Source organism: Dreissena polymorpha, chromosome 4, assembly GCF_020536995.1.
Source record: "Dreissena polymorpha isolate Duluth1 chromosome 4, UMN_Dpol_1.0, whole genome shotgun sequence".
Taxonomy (NCBI): Eukaryota; Metazoa; Mollusca; class Bivalvia; order Myida; family Dreissenidae; genus Dreissena; species Dreissena polymorpha.
The window spans coordinates 66,667,910-66,686,339 of NC_068358.1; the positions used below are offsets into that span (position 1 = coordinate 66,667,910).

Genomic DNA, 18,430 nt, shown 5'->3' on the forward strand with positions numbered 1-18,430 from the left:
TTTATGGTTCCATTCACAGACAGATAGGCAAACTTACAATGCTCTGTAAGTTTGCTAAAGTGTTTTTAGGGCTTAAGCAGGATCACATGGTTAGAACAAATGGTGAACTGAAAGAGACTTATTTAGTAGAAAAACATGTAAGACAATAGATGCATATTAGCATGGATTAGAAATACTAATATTTTGTATAGAATGCATATTTCAATACAAAGAATGATTTGTAAGAATAAAGTAAGCATCTCTGCAAAAAAGTTGTTCTACTGCTTGAAAAAAAAGAGCTAATTTAAAATATTAAAAGAATTGTAAACTCATGTTCAATTAATATTCTAGATTAACTGAAATGCACAGAAGTATCAAAATACCTAAATGTTGTTGAATACAGTTTAATTTATATGGTATCTATACAAATACTGTTGTAAATATATCACCAATGTTATTTATTTTTAATTGACCAACAATAAGCAGAGAATAATGGCAGACTAGCAGCTACAATATTCTGAGTATGTAATAAACAGAGCCAAAGTCCACAAATCCTGCTATGTTCGCTAAAATGTTTAGTTAACATGTAGGCTGCAGTGCTTTCCACAGGCAATTTAATGGTCCCTCGCCGGGAGCTTGAATTTCGATATCAAAGCCCGTGGGGTGCTTACAATTTAATGATTAGTGTATTTTTTCAGTAACTGCAACTAGCCATTCTTAAGATCAAAGCCATATCGATTGAGCCAAATATTTTGAGAGCAGATGTATTTATTGTTGTATAAAAACGCAAACAGCAAGTAAGGCAATATACGTGTGTTCAGTGGAAAAATCCCCATCCCGATTGAACGTTATTTTATCAAATCTTTAAATAGCCACATATGCCAAAATTAATTTGTTACTATAGAAAAAGAAGAGGAATGATTGTGATAATTTAATATTTGAGCACTTTTATCCTCAATCTTTACCAGAATTTGCTTTTTAAAATGGAATATACAAGATTATCAGGTAATGAATAGCGACGGGAAAAGAAATAAGTATGCAGTAATTTATAAGAGTCGGTTTGCTACGGACGAGTTGGGGAATCAATTGAGGCGGGATTATGCGTAACTATGCATGAAAGTGTTAAAATAATTTTAACAAGAGCTGTCACCATAGAATGACTTATGCCCTCTATAAACGCTTGATAGAAGTAATGAGCTTTTTTTGGAAACCTAAACGAAGATTTCGAAACCTAAACACGGACCCTAAGTTCAAGGTCAAGGTCACAGGGGTCAAAATTTGTGTGCGTATGAAAAGGCCTTGTCCATATACACATGCATGCCAAATATGAAATTGCTATCTGAAGCGACATAGAAGTTATGATCATTTTTCGAAACCTAAATGCAAAGTGTGACGGACAGACAGACGGATGGACGAACAGTCTGATCACTATATGCCCTCCTTTGGGGGCATAAAAAGTTGTCATCTATGACTTAGTTGTTTTCTTTAAGAGTCATAACGCATCAAATAAGGTCATAAATAAATGTAAAAAAAAACTTACAGTGGGGGTGCCTTACCTTACCCACCCCTTATTGCCCGGGGCATCTGAAAAAAATCCTGCAGAGAGCACTGGGCTGGATTTATATATTTATAGTAGACAAACTAATAATTGAATTGCTGGCTTAAACTGCTCTTAGGGATGGAAAGGAATACACAGACTGTATAACCTGCAGACAAATAAATGGTGCTTTTGACTGGCCATTCAAAATAGGACTACAGTACTAAACATGGGAAGGTACAAAAGAACATTGGGTCCATATGATAAGCAATAACTTTTGTTGTCTGAAACATGAAATGTCATCCAAGGATGTGAATTGCATGGCGGAAAAGTGCTGATTTCAAGAAATATCTAAGAATTTTGAAAATGTGTCAGTGCTTTTAATATAATTTTTTACTGTATACAAACAACTGCTATGGAGCATACATATTAACAATATTTTTGCCATATTGAAGATTCCACCAGTATGTAACATATATTTTTATCATACTTAATCCATCAATATCAAAATTGTCTATTGTTCTTTTACCAATTTTTGTTAATTATGTTCACCTTTATAATTTAACATTATTACTTGTTATCCGTATTACTGACTGTAATAAAAAATAGATTTTAAATAAAGCAATAAGCAATATCTTAATTAATCATCATTATATAATAATTATGAAAAGAAAACTGGGCAGATTTCTGCAGTGAAGATAAGCAAATCTGACTAAATAATGTATCTCGCTTACATGTACCTGCTTGGTATAACCATAATGGACACTTGTACAGTAAATGCACTATGTAATGATTAGCAGCTGACATGTAATAAATGAGCCTGGCTCTGGAAAACGGGGCTTAATGCATGCGCTTTTAGTGTTGTCCCCAATTAGCCTGTGCAGTCTGCACAGGTATATTGAGGTCTGAAAAACATTTTCTGCTTTAAATGGATTTTTGTTAAGAGACTTCCTTGCATTAAGCCCCATTTTCCTGATCTTAGGCTCAAATAGTAAGGTATCCGGCTGGGTTAATGGTGCATAGTACTGCGTGAGGTTACCTCTTCTCAATTTTGCGATCAAGTGTAGATAATTCAGCTAGTTCAGCTTCACTGCATTGTGATAATAACACAGATTTAGTTAAGAATGAGCATTACATAAATTTCATATGTCATCTTGGCTTGTTCAATTTCATTATCATTCATTATGCTATACTATCACCAGGGTAAGAAACTAACATTTTGGCCTCAGAAATTTGAGGGGCCATTCACAAATTTAAGGGGCCACTAGCTGGGAAGTTATAAGATACATATTATGTGGTACAGAATATTTGCTAAACAACTTATTCTTTTAGCTATTTATTTAGTTAAACATACAGTAACCAGCACTGCAAAATGTTGTCAGCGCCATGGCAAAAAAAAAAAATCTTGCGTCTGAAAAATCAAACATGCAACTAACAGTTCTGTGTGACTCACATAAAAAAGAAAGTTATATGAAAAAAACTGTTTTTCAGAGTTAATTTTGTGCAGTCTGATGTGTGTTTGGCCATAGTAAGTGTTAAATATCCCCCCCCCCCCCCAGCGCTACCCCAAATCCTCTATCCATGCCTCTAAACTGTTCAGGAACCTTTGACCTGCACTCATACATTACCTTCTTGTTCTGAAAGTCTATGAGTCTGTCATTGCTATGTTACACTAAATATTGTTGCATCAACTCCATTGTTTTACCAAATAATACCAACTTGGTATTTAGTAATAACAACTTGAAGCCATAATTTTTTATTAATTATAACTTGCAAGTATTACTCATATGCAATTTTACATATTTCTTCGTTATAATTTACAAGATAGCGTTGCAAAGTTATACTTAATCATCTAAATAATTTGCAAATTCTGGTAAATTATTATTCTCTTAATACTTCAGGCACTTTGATTAATAATATTTTTATTATAACATAGTCAGTTGCTTAAAAGTACAACTAGAAAATACAATTAAGAAATCTTTTGCAAATAACCACTTCGCAACTCATTATTTGAAGATAAGACAAACAGTTACTATACCTGGCTCTCCGATGTTTCTTTATAATGATTTATAATTATGAAATTGACAAACAAAACTTATGTTTAAAAATGTAAAATAAGACACAAGTACCCATAATATGTTATTAGGGGAATATAACATGTCACATGCATGATATTAATTTTCCTTTTTTCTTGATTACATAGCAATTTGAACAAATTGATCACAATTATATAATGTGAATTTTTCCGCAACAATATGCATTATTCTTCCTATATGAACTATCACCCAATAATACTTGTCCACAGCCTGTTAGTATAATTATAAAGAGCTCATGGTTAGTTAACAAATAGAATCCTGGCCCAAACTTCTCAGCCAGAACATTGGTATTTTAATTCCCAACATAATTCTAGAACCTGATGGCTGTTCTATTGAGTTGAAAACCACCAACCAGTTACTATGTCTACATGATGATATAGGCATGTAATATTACATTCATAGGCCAATCAAATGTGCAAATTGATATAAATACCCCGGTATATATAATTTTGTGTGTTTATGATAAATTTGAAAAACATTACTACAGTAAGGATGAAGCTAAGTTGACACTTACGTGGGGTCACATAATTCATTATAGTTGTAACAATTTCCTGGCAAAAATATCATAAGGAAAGCAGTGGACAAAGAAAGATTAGTAGGAGATAAATCTTTGTAATTTACTTCTTTTTTGTTTATATCCTAATGATAGTCTTAAACAAGAAGACTTGGAAACATTGTTTTTGATTGATTTTTTTTAGGGATGTCAACGAATATCCGAATATCCGAATATTCGGTCCCGGACCGAATAATCGGATACTGTTTTCCGAATCGAATATTCGGAAGAAAAAATAAAAAAATCGAGTAATTTCAAAGACTTTGTTTTCGTGAAATTTGCTACAAACATTGTAAAAAAAGTTGTTCCTCGTGTCATAATGTTTATTCCGGTAGGCGCGATAATGCGTCGCTATGGTGATGACAGTATACCGGTCATAAATCCCGTTAATTGCCTAACAAAGACAGATACTTTGTGTCAAAATTATGATAGGTGCAAATCGCGTCGGCAATCAAAACACCGACCTGCACTTGATCCAATTACTCGAATTACATTTAAAATTATCAAAGATTAAATGAGTAAAGGAAAAGCCAACTTGGTGTAAAAAACAAATAAGACCGTATGGAAATTAAAACACCGACCCGTCTTGATCTAATAACTCGAATTACATTTAATATGATCAAAGATTAAATGAGTAAAGAAACAGCCGAATTGGTGTGAAAAACAAAAAAGATCGTATGGTTATAATCACGTTGTCCAATCAAAAAGCTTTTAGAAAATAATTTACTCAACCTCTAATGAGTATTTGCATATCGTATGGTCCAAACTTTTATTAATTACTCAATATTCAATCAAGTATTATACTTAAAGAAATGTTTTTGGTATTTCGCCCTCATTTAATTGAAAATATTATAATTGCTACACGCATAAAGTAAAACTCTGTCCAAGCAAAATGCCACCTACGCCTTCCGCTGCTTGGAAGTATTTCACGACATCATCCGATAAGAAGTCGCCAATCCAAGTGACTTTTAAACGTGGCAACTTTAAAAGACTGACTGTTTAGTCTGTTAAACAGGTTCAAAGTGTATTGTGGCTATGAACATAATTCGTTTAAGTTCAGCGTTAATTATATTTAGATCTAACTGTGTTGTCATGTAATTATTTTGTCATCATGAAATATTATTGTTTTCGTTCTATTGTTGATGTACGATATTAATAGTTTAAAAACAGTTTTTGTCATTCAATTTTAACAATAAAAAGTAAGTCAGCTTCGAATTAGCGACGGCAACGCTGTGTCAATATTTAGTCACTTCCGGTAAACTTCCGGTAAAAACGAAAGTAGAATTCATGGAGTAATGGTACGGTTAACAAAGTTGACTTTTTTCCAACAGATGTTGACCGAATATCCGAATATTCGTTCGGAAGGGTGACCGAATATTCGAATACCGAAATCGGTATTCGTTGCCATCCCTAATTTTTTTCTATCATGTTGCTTTCAACAGTCATTTATGAACTTAAACATGTTTAATAAGCAGTAATATGGGAGCAGTGGTCTAATGGTAGGACGCTGGCTTAGGGATCGAGAGGTCCCGGGTTTGAATCCCGCCCTGACCACTGGAATTTTTTCCTTAAGCAAGAAATTTATCCCACATCTGCTCCTCTCAACCCGGGTGAATAAATGGGTACCTGTGAGGGAAATAAGCCAATGTGCCGTTGCTGCATACTGTGCCCAGATGTTAACGGACGACTTATGACCAAGTGATCAGGGAAAAAAATGTAAAGCACCTTTGAACGCGCATCTCGAGTATGAAAAGGGCGCTATATAAATATGGTATAAAACAAGTTTCTTCTGAACAAAAAAACAATTTTTCAACCCCAATGAAGCAAATAATAATAATTATAATGTATGCACATTGTGAACTGCTTAAAAACCATGGATAGAGCCTTCCACCCACAATGAAAGCTGGTATCTACAGCACACGGATGCGCTGTGGTAAATAACGTCACCTATCCTCCAGGATAAATGTTAGAAATATGACCTTTCTAGAGTGCTATTGAAGACAAAAAAACAGATGTTTTTTAAAAATATATTACCGTAACACATGGAGAGAAAATCCAATTGTAATAATAATTGTTATTTGGAAATATTGCTTGAAACAATTACTTATGACATTTGTAGTAAAGTCATGAGAAAATGTTTAAGCCACATAAATACTCAAAATCAGCACACATTTAGAATTAGTAAAATATTTCGAAAAATAAAGTTAACCCATAACAAACAGTGTTCTTTATAGCAATAGCCAAAATTTCAATCCTTTATGTTGTATGGTAACATAGATTTATCAAAAAACAAAATGCCCGTTTATATTTTTTGTGTCACAATATATTCCATGTGAATTTCCCACAACAATATTCAAACATTTACACAGGTACTTGACAAAATTTCATTAGTCCTTATATATATATATATATATATATATATATATATATATATATATATATATATATATATATATATTTATATAATTCTTTTATTATATGTATAAGGACCCACATTTTTTGTTCAAGTACCTGTGAACATTAACGGGTAAATGCAACATTGGCTTCAGGCAGCATCTGAAGCACAACATTTTTCTCATGAGCTATCCGAAGCCAATCTCGCGTTTGCTTGTACATGTAAATGTTTAGATATTGTAGCTGGAAATTCAAATTGTATACATTGTGACACAACAAATATAAATGAGCATAATGTATCGCGTAATCTAATTTTTTATGGCTTAACTATATTTTACCAAATATTCGTTGATTTTGAGTATTATGTGGCTTTAATGTTACCAAAAGTGGAGAATGTCAATGACAGGTCTACCAGCAAGAAACAAGGAAAGAAATCTAGGAAGGTCTGTATTTCCAATTTTCATATTGTGCCATATGATTTTCATGCAAAGTGTACGTACACATTCATAAAACTGATACCGGGTACTCATTTGGCATGCTCTTGTTTTTACCTTACAGCAAGGTATTTGTAGTAAGGACACTTTGAATAATCAGGTTTTTGAGTCGGTTCTTCAGGATTACTGACAACATAAAATGCATACAGATACAGATGAGGTCTAAGAAACAATGAGACAAAAGAAACAGTAAAACATCAGAAGAATAACCTACAAAGAATAAACAACACAGTGAAACTATATGAGCCGTTCCACGACAAAACCTGCATTAGTGACATCAGTGATGGCGTTGGGAAAATCCCATTTATTATGACGTCGTCACATGCTAGTTTACACAGTGCATTTACGCAGAGCTTAAATTATTCGTGATTTACGGAGTGGTTTTTAGTGTTATTTATGTTCTGTTGGATATGGAGTTGGAGATAGAGGTAAATTTATGCACTTATTAAATATTCTTTTATTTTTTATAGATCTGCTGTTTATATAAACACCGATATTGATGCAAAATTCAGTATGACAAAGTGACGATCATAACAATGTCAATGGCGCCAATTTGTATGCAAAACATAGGTCTAAATCCGATAGCAATTTATGTGATGAATTCTTCACAAAACAAGGTCTCAAAAATAATAAACAGCATTGACATGTTTAATGCGCAATAATTTAACCACAATTCAATTGTTATTGAACTTATTTATATTTAAAGAAGCAAATTAAAATTCGTCTCACGTTGAACTGATTGAAACAATTGCAAAGTTGACTGTTGTATATTGAAATTTCCTTTTTGATATGTTTGCAGTGTTAAATGTTTTTCTTCAAAATAAATCATAGATTACGTATTTTTTTTGTAAAATGAACGACAGAGGTTTGAAATGTTATTTGTAGTAAAATGATTCTACTTAATTTCTTTATGTTTTTGTGTGAGGCAGATAAAACGTCAGCATCAATAGCTCAGATGGTAAGCCAGAATCGCACCACGCTGAAGATCAGAGTTCAATTCCATTCTGTTTTTATTTTTTATAGATAATTATGTTAGGTAAAAATATTAAATGAAACAAGTATTTAAATGAAATGTAAATTTAAACGATTTTTATTTTATTTTAAGTTTCATGCACGTTATATAATCGATACATCGTAATTGTTTTCAGGAGCTCGAAAGTTTATTTTCTGAGCATTTTTGCAGTACACCATTATGTACGCATTCACATTCTCAAAAACTGTCATCCGATGACGACAATGACCAGGTAAAAGGTGCGTGTAGCGCCGTCATGGAAAACTGTATTGGATCCTTTGTCTCTGGGTAGCCTGAGGAATCAAGCAGTGACTCCACTGACGATGATGGAAGTGATGACGGTGATGCGTTTACAAAGGATGATAGCTTTCGACATTTCCATGAATCTGGCTGTGGGTGTGCTAAGAAATGCCACAAGAAATTTGATGCCTCCCAAATCACGCCGATAATTGTCCAGGTGAGTTAAATTTTCATTGTGATTATTATAATTTCATATTGCGTAAAAGCCGTTTAAATCATAATATAACGATAATATGGGAATATTTCATTGGTTATATTTATCGTGATAATAATAACGCGAATCATAAATGATCATAACATATTACAGTTATTTTAAAATGAATGATGATGGAAGTGTGCTGGTTGTGACGACGACGACAACGATGGTGGTAAAGAAGATGATGATGGTAATAATGGTGATGTTGATGCTGATGACGATGAAGATGACCATTAAGTAAACGATGACTGATGAATATGATCTTGATCTCTTGATCAAAGTTATTGTTGTTGCTTTAAGGTCAAAACAAAAATCAGTTCGTGCTTGGTTACTTCGCATGGCGAGTCCTGACTCGGCGCCACACTTCAATCGAATATATGATGCAGGTTCCGGGTCATTCATGATGTTTGGTAGATAGTGGGTTTGCCTATATTAAAAAGCTGTACAGGTAATAAACCTTATCGTTGTTATAAGTTAACATTTATTATATTAAAAACGATTACTTAAATGTGTTACTATTAGAAAAAAACATTAAGAGTTTTACAAGTTTTATTTGCAACATAAATATACAAGATGATAATAAGTAGTATTATTGATGATATCAGAATAAAAAACACGGTAAATGGTATCATTACATGTAAGTCCTTAAAACATGTTATACACGGTTTGTTTTTCTTATTGTATTGAACATGCGCTTCAGACGCTCGGACTTTGACAGCATTCAGCAGCTAGAGGATATTGTCAACAAGTCGTCTACTGCAAACGAGGCTGTCCGATATCCAACATGGCGCTGGCGTGACTGGAAGACTTTCTTGTCTACATCTTTTAAAGCAATACCCAGGATACAGTAGTGTGTCCAACATTTTTATAAGCTACACATTTTTCACAAGTATAAAAATACACACAAATATTTATAAATGCACACATGTTCCCCACACATATTTGTATGATGCGAGTCACTAAAATATTATAGTGTTTATCAGTGTGTTAGAACTCACTTGAAATTCAGCATGTTTATGTGTATTAATTAATTGTAAATAATTATTAGATACTCAGTATTTAATTATTATACTTAATAATAAAACACATACTTTTAAGAAAAACATAGCTAAAAGACATGTCTAAAGATTTGTTTCTGGCTAATGTGTTACAGGAAGTACCAGTGCTTCAGGTTCGACTCATCGAGGCCCGGCACGGTTTTCGCGAAGAAAGCAACGGACCTACCAGAGAAAGAGTTCTTCATAATGAAACACAGGGAACTCCCCTCAGCAGAACCATGCTTAATTAAACCAGCAGGATTATCGGAGAATCGCGTGAAATATCTTTACAGAACTGTCCGTCCATTTGTGCAACCATGTTATCAGAACATTACCTGTCCAACACCCACAGACTGATTGCATGTGATTACATCATGTATTCGAACATCAACCTAAACAGTTATTTTAATCCATGCGCGTGTTAATGAAGGGTTTTCCAACAAGTTATTGTAATATTTGAATAACTGTTTGATATTGCGAACTATTTACATGCCGTTACCGTCATGAATATGTCATTCCGATTGAAAATGACGCGACGTCAACAGCTTTGTTGCGTGACAGTATGCATATATAATGTTGTCATAGCAACGCTAAATAGTGGCGTACACATGTAATTTATACATCATTGGATTCGTGGATGAACATATAATATGAAACTGAAAAAAACTAAAAATTGATATTTTTGTCATTAGTGCAGGTTTTGTCGTGGAACGGCTGATATCTGTTTTATATCAGACAGATATGACAACACTGCTATTTTGTGAGTCTTGAAAATAGCTTAAAGAACGATGGAAACCATAGATGTTGTTAAAAAAAAAAGTGAAAGCTACTGTTTCCAATAGTCCTTGAAATAGCCACTTCATCATTAAAATAGTACAACACATTTTTAATTCAAGCTTCTCTGTAAAAGAAAAATACACATTTTGCATTAAGTTTTAAACCGAAAAAGAAGTACGTGGTGAGTGGATAAATGATGATTTGTTTTTTTAAACAACTGAAACATAATAAATCACAAAAATATAACCAATGAGGAGTCTTTTCTTTAAGCATGTATACTTGATGCTAAGGAATAAAGATTGAAATTCTATGCAAGTTGGCTTCCTGAGGAAAGTAAAATGACAGACAACATGTATGTACATGTAGTATGAACAAACGGAACAGGCACAACCAAACACAATACATAGGTTATTTCCAGTATAGAGCAATCAACAAGTTGATGGCCAAATACCAATCAACCTTTTTGTTTGTTTCAGGTTGATAGTCCATCGCTTTGAAAGAAATTAATTGGTCAATGCAACCAATTAATTTATTATTATAAAGTTATTTTAAAGCACTAAAATATTTGAGAAACATCTAGGATAACATCATGTACAAGGTACTGCTAAAAGGGACTGGGTGGTAACATTTTCAAATAATCTGCTATATTCAATGATTCTTAGTTAGAAAATTAAAAAAAAATTGTTTTTTAAAACATTGCTTTTTATTAGCGATTAAATATTTGCAAAAATATATTCAACTTCAAGAAAAAATTACATTTGTTACATGACCACTTCAAAGAGGCCAGAGGGGGGGGGGGGGGGGGGGGGGGGGGGGGGGGGGGGGGGGGGGGGGGGCGGCAAAAAAGCACAGGACACAGCAGTCAGCTTTTTTGTTTTAGACCTTGCCCTAGATATGAACCCATAATTGGTCTGACTGACTGTCATAAATCTTCTGGACAATATGTCACTGTGTGCATGGTTCAACATTACTGAACATTAATCAAGTTTATGTTAATTCTCATGGTCATCATAACTGGGTGATAAAAAGCAATGCATGAGCCATTTCGTAGCAGTAAGCTCATTGTAGCAAAACAATACTCTAGCCACAGAGAAAATTAAGCAAATAAAACTAAATGTAGGCGGATATTTTATTGCTTTATTTTTAATTCAACCATTAGGTGGAGAAATGCAATTAAAGAAAAGCTCATGTTTAAATATAATTAAACAATGTCTTCACTTAGAGACTACTCCTTTTAAAAAGCTGAATGTCATGTCTAGCAAAACACATGGAAGCTTTTTTTCTCCAAATTTAAATAACTTTTTGAAGTTTTTTTAACATACAACATAATTATAGCTTGTTTTTTTATTATTGTTATTTGAATGACAACTGTGAAAGAAGATAAAGTGTTTTTCATTTCTGTGATACATTGCAAAAAAAAAGAATGAAATTCCTATCAATCATACAACTAATAAATTATGAGACACACTTTTTAATGCAAACTTTGTAATGGAAATAACCTTGATTGTTCACAGGGTTACACATGATGTAAATGCCACCTGTGCTCACCTTTCAGAATGATGCATATGTAACCTAGCAACAAAAACAAACAATTGCTGAGCTGCAAATACTCATGCATGTAATTTAGAGGGTGTTTTCTTGAAAAAGCTTACCAGAAAAAAAAAAATGCTATTTAACTAATTGAAAAAACAAGACTATTGCCAAGCAATAAAAGTCCCCTACCGGCTCCACCATTGTCAGAAATTTCACCATTGTCAGAATTTTTTTTTATTTGTTTCCATAGCAACCACAATTTTTGACGTAGGAACAAAATGAAATGACGTGCATAATGTCCATATTACCATCTATCCATGATGCAAGTTTCATGAAAAAATATTAAGAACTTTTAAAGTTATCGAAGGATCCAGAAAAAACACCATTTTCAGCACTATTTCTAGTCTATTTGTTGCCATAGCAACCACAATTTTTAACATAGGAACAAAATGAAATGACGTGCATAATGTCCATATTGCCATCTATCCATGTTGCAAGTTTCATGAAAAAATATTAAGAACTTTATAAGTTATCGCAGGATCCAGAAAAAACACCATTTTCAGCACTATTTCTAGTCTATTTGTTGCCATAGCAACCACATTTTTTGACGTAGGAACAAAATGAAATGACATGCATAATGTCCACATTGCCATCTATCCATATTCCAAGTTTCATGAAAAAAATATTAAGAACTTTTAAAGTTATCGCAGGATCCAGAAAAGTGTGACGGACAGACAGACTGACGGACGGAGACAAAACCATAAGTCCCCTCCGGTGAAACCGGTAGGGGACTAATAAACAGCTAACAATGCTTACTGCTAACTTGAAATGCTGTATTTAAAGTCAAACACACACACACAAACATACTTATATATACAATTTCTGGAGCAAGATAACAAAGACTTCCATTATAAAATGGCATAGTGTCATAGGAAAATGGGTCTTATGCCACGTGGTGCCAGCACAATCTGGTCAGGAGATGTGCTGTCCATAACAAAGCCAATTAAGATTCCATAGTCTCATCTGCGGACAGGGTAGCTCCTGACCAGAATTTGTGGACGCGCAGGCTATGACTCATTTTTGTTCTTAAATACCATTAATGGATAGAAAAAACTTTCAAAACTTCTAATCTGTTTATCAATAAATATGTCCTTTCTAGTTGATTACAAATTCCTGACTGGAAAGACATGTTTTTAAATGTAGAAACTGATAACACTGACTTATCTAAATATGCAATTTGCATGAATACAATTGCTTTCGACATGAAACCAGAACTGCACACAAATCTTTGCTATTTTTACACAGATAAACAATTGTGTATAATCTTAGTAAATATACATTCTCAAACTTTTATGTAAGTGAAAATGTGAAAACAACATGTAAGAACATAAGTGCTTAATTTACTGAACTAATGTAATTATATTTGTTGACATAAAATTTTGTGGTTCAAATTAAAGACTTGTGGACATGTAAATTCAATGATTTCTGATTAAGATAAAAAAATGAGGAAATTTGCATCCATAATTTTCCGATGTCTTTCTGTTAAATGTGTGGATTGGTCAACCTACAGAATCAACAAAAATTAGTGTCCCAGGAATAATAATGACTTTACAGAATATGATAATAACAATTAGACACATTGATGACCCAATAAAAAGGAGCAAGTTATTGCATTTAATTACTACTAGTATAGTGCTTTTTTTACTACATAACATGCAAATAATATGAGACAATTTACACAAGTAGGATATTCTGAAATTCCAGACTTCTGTGGCATTCATTATCAAACAAAATCCTTCAAACTTAAGGAACCAGACACTATCTAGAGTGTAACAACATTATATAGTATCAGAATTATAAAACAACCTATACATTTTCTAAAATGTCAAATGAAGGCTACTACCATCCAAATTGTGTACAGTTAATTTTAAAAAATAAATTATTTACCTTATAGTTTTTAAGCGTTGCATGAATCTCTTTTTATGTCTGTGCATGTGAAACTTGGGGTCGTATGTAGAGCTTGGGTCGAACTGTTCAAGGTCCACCAGCCCATCATCAGGCAGGATGGTTTCACACCAGATCCGACACACATGGTCACGACAGGCTGTGATCAGCATGTTGGCCACAGATCCCCTAAAACATGAGCTGAAAGCTTAGCCCTTTTCCTTTCAGAGGCAGAGTGGAAATGGCAGTATGAAAAAAGCATAAAACCAGAAAAGCCTGCGAGTAACAGTCACAGTCTGTTACAACCTCAGACAGCTAAAACATGAAGTTATTTGCTTATGTAGCAATAAATAATCAATAATCAAAATTCTGGGTTCCGGCAATGGGGAAAATCATTAAAATTGTATATGTAAATTTCAGTGTTTTTTCACCATTTTGGGAATGGGGTCAGGCCCCTTTGGTTTTGGAAAAATCTCATTGTTTTGACTAAAATGGGGAAATTATTGTTGTAGGTTTTTTGCTAACAAATACTTTAAAACTGAGAATAACAGGGCTTTCAAAACTGAGAATAACAGGGCTTTCAAAACTGAGAATAACAGGGCTTTCAAAACTGAGAATAACAGGGCTGTCAAAACTGAGAATAACAGGGCTTTCAATATTAATTTACAAAGGTTCAACTAATCAAGCTGGATGGCAGATTAACAACAGTTGATACAATTTTATTTTTTCGAAACCTTTAATTGGAAATTTTTAGGTCCCATTTTGGAAAAATGTATACTTTGTTCCATTAGGACCGAGTCCCCTTACAGGCTCCAAATTTGAACAACCCCCCCCCCCCCCCCCGACTAAATTTCCATTATATATCATCGCCCAAACAAACATTTTCATTTCTGACATTAACCAGCCACAGAGAGGTTTGAAAGTTAAACAAGAGCACCGCATAACGGGTGCCAACGCTCAGCTGCGGGTGCATTTTTTAATAAATGAAAGCTTGTCAGAATTTTTTTTTTTTAGAGGTCACAGTGACCTAGTGACCCAAATATGGGTGAGGCGCATAGAACTCATCAAGGTGCAGCTACATACGAAGTTTCAAAGTTGTAGGTGGAAGCACTTTGATTTTATAGCCAATGTTCAACACCTTGACAAAATGTTAAGGATTTAGCATGATGTGGACGACACGACGAGCTGGCTTTGACGATACCTCGGGTTTTCTCAGAGAACAGCCGAGCTAAAAATGTGGAAATACTACAATTGCACGGAAACTGAGGATATTTTCCTTTGAGTTCAACTTTTATTTTGAGCAAGACAGATAACTGAGAATCTGAGCAAGATTTATCAGTGAGGTCAGGGCTGATAGGCTGTGCTTGTATTGAACCTTTTTTCTGTCAGTTTTACCTTGGCTGTGCTTGTATTGAACCTTTTTTCTGTCAGTTTTACCTTGGCATGAACTTGCTAGTTTTCCTCCATGAGAGGTCTGTCACAGCCCTGGGGTGTGCAATGTAGACAAAGTTGAAGTTCAGGTTGTCCTTTTTAGGGCTAACGATACTATCAGCATGATTCAACTGCAGACTGACTGAAAATATATGTAAAATGCTAGAAATCAGTGTGCTTTAGTTTCATGTTTTATGAAAAACACATACTCATTTATGGACTATTTTTTATTCTAAAATGTATGTTTCAAAGTATTTGTATGATTAATTAGTTCTTTATTGAAGGGATCTAAGTGATTACTGTTATTGTTCTCTTAGTAGGGTACATATTTTTTAAACAGTGTGTTGTTTAGAACTAACATCTACTGGTAATAAAATATATTATTATTTTTAATTTTCATTCTTCATTCACTTACTTTTTCTGTCTTCAAACCAAACTTTCACAAGTCTGTCATTCTGTAAAAAATAAGCAAACATATAGGCAGTCATTATTATTATATCACCAAGCTATTCACATTCTGTACCAGTAAATAAGCTTTATTTTTACTTATGTTTAGAGTTGAGAAGAATATTTTTATCCTTTATTGTATAGGCATTGGTCACTTACCTTATACAAAGATTAGTTTAAGGGTACAATAATTTCTGTCCTATTAATTGTTTCTGGAGTTTCATCATTCCAATGTCAAACAAATGCCAACTTCAATTGATGATCTTGTGTAAAGAACATTTTTGCTTCCTTAAGTTCCTTAAGCAAAAATATCTGAATGTTATCAGCGCATGATCTTTCAATTGAGCCTTGTTCTGAAAACTGGGCTTAATGCATGTGCGTAAAGTGTCGTCCCAGATTAGCCTTTGCAGTCCGCACAGGCTTATTAGGGATGACACATTCCGATTTTATGGTATTTTTAGTTTCAAGGAAGTCCCTCCTTACTGAAAATCAAGCTTAGGCGGAAAGTGTTGGCCCTGATTAGCCTATGCGAACTGCACAGGCTAATCTGGGATGACACTTTACGCACATGCATTAAGCCCAGTTTTCTCAAAACAAGACTCAATTAAGAGACAGATTGACTTTACCTCTCCTGCAGATGCGAACAGCAAACCATCAGGGGAGAACTGGAGGTGGTGAACAGGGGTCGCTGGCCTGCAATCATACAAATACAGACCAATGAGTGAACAGCATACATAACTTGTCAGTAGAGATATGTTTGAAGCCATTTATATTACAATAGAAGAATTGGCTAGGTTACGAGATGACAAAAAAGACTTTATAACTGAATTACACTACACTCCTCGTGTTTTCCTGCTAGCGAGTGTTTACGCCGAGTTTGAAAGCGAGGTAAAATGCGGCGTTCCGCCGAGTACGCTAATACCTGCAGGGTGTATTACTTTAGCCTAGTCTGTAAATGCAGACAATTTCCGTTCTTATCAGCAACCGCCCCGCAACACCGCGTTAGCAGTGTGCTACTGGGCATGCCAAAAAATAAAAACATTGTTATTAAAAATTGTTTAAATACTGTATGAAAATAAAGATAATTGTATAGAAAATTAATACGTATAAAAATAATGTTTTTTATTTCACAGGAATGTCTACAATATGAATGAATATACGACATGTCAAGCGTTTTGACAAATTAATATTTAAATCATAACACATATAACACAAGGATAAATGTTTCGTAAAATTTCCAAATGAGAATAATAATAAGTAATCCGAAACACACTACCATTTTTAATGTTAACAGGACGTTAACAAATGCTTCCAATATACAGTCATCATGTTTATTTCCCGACAAAAGCGCGCGAAAATTATGCTGCAATGTACAAGTTCAAGGTATACTCCTGCAAAGCGTGCGTGTATTGATTTTTTGATACAAACTTTGCAGCGCAGAGAACACTTAATTCTGTTGATTTCGGTTAAAAGTTTCTTTGGTATTTTTTTAACAAAATTATATCGCGAATTAATTGATATTTTCTCCGAAATAATTTCAAATCGAACACGCCGAATCTTTATTGTTACAGTATTTTAGTAGAGTAATTATTTTAACAGAACAATACTTTATTTATTATTATGGTATACTCCCAGGTATACATAGATACAACATGGGGAACATATAATATACATGTTACAAACAGTAATTGTACTGTAAACTGATTAAAGAAGACATCTGGGCGGAACTGGATTAAGTGTTTGACGTTATGAAAACACGCAAAGCTTGTCTACTGACCTATTGTGTAGACTACTGTCTGCAGTGTTTTGACAAAAGGGACTAACATGTGTGAATGTCACTCTGCCGATTTGGTCCATAATTACTGGTAAACATTGTTTTGAATGTTGACGCAATTAGAATACAACTGTGAATATTTAATGCAACTATAAACTCAATAGTTACCACCTTCTTTTAGCAATCAATGGAATAACCTACCTACAAGGAGAAAATATATGCATTAGTGAGCAGAGAATAGACTTTGTTCCGACATTTAAAACCATTCCTTATGCATTCCTTGAACGAGTTTACTTGAGTAAGTTATGCCTTCAGACAGGAAGCGGCTTTCCTTTCATAACGTCAAACTGTCAATTCACACAGATTTGCGAGACTTTTAGGGTCCTTGGTCATTTGTTTACATGTTCAGTATAGAAAAAACACCTGCTTACATGAAAACTTTGGATAAAATTATCAAAATAAAAACAATGTTGCAAACTGTGATTATATTAATTGGTAAGTATCAGTATAAAGACAACGTTTTGTTTGTCGTATATCAACGAGTTTTCTATACAACTACTTCAACAACCACGTGGGGATCGATCTATCTTGGTTGTTGTTTTTTTAATGGTACATTATATATATATATATATATATATATATATATATATATATATATATATAAATATATATATGTACTTGTAATAAATGTAATTTTATTTGAAAATCAGGAAGTCAAACAAAGTTAAATTGATCGTTATTTCGTAAAACACGGAGTTTCCCCGCCTTGCCAACGCCAAGGGCCGCGTCGGCTTATCAATTTTGCCAATCAAACGCGGCGTCCAAAATCATGCAAACGCCGCGTATCACGAAATTTTTTTAATCTCGTTACTGCATGCGGCGTATGGAGGGAAATTGGGGAAAACGCGTGGAGTATACTGTAATAT

General features: G+C 33.8%; 1 protein-coding gene across 8 annotated transcripts in view; it reads right to left on the minus strand.

Annotated features, from left to right (window-relative positions):
• The window catches only part of LOC127879098 (dmX-like protein 2), a 163,999-nt gene that overhangs the window by 133,466 nt on the left and 12,103 nt on the right, over positions 1–18,430 (minus strand). For 4 of the 8 annotated variants that reach the window (XM_052425723.1, XM_052425725.1, XM_052425722.1 and 1 more), the window contains exons 6-10: positions 16,357–16,423; positions 15,699–15,738; positions 15,290–15,425; positions 13,856–14,041; positions 7,111–7,179 (exon numbers count right to left, since the gene is read on the minus strand). In XM_052425723.1, the coding sequence (XP_052281683.1) occupies positions 7,111–7,179; positions 13,856–14,041; positions 15,290–15,425; positions 15,699–15,738; positions 16,357–16,423 (498 nt within the window). Of the gene's footprint in view, positions 1–2,555; positions 2,607–7,110; positions 7,180–11,923; positions 11,948–13,855; positions 14,042–15,289; positions 15,426–15,698; positions 15,739–16,356; positions 16,424–18,430 lie in introns of all 8 variants that reach the window. The other 4 variants (XM_052425729.1, XM_052425727.1, XM_052425724.1 and 1 more) reach the window with 3 other exon arrangements.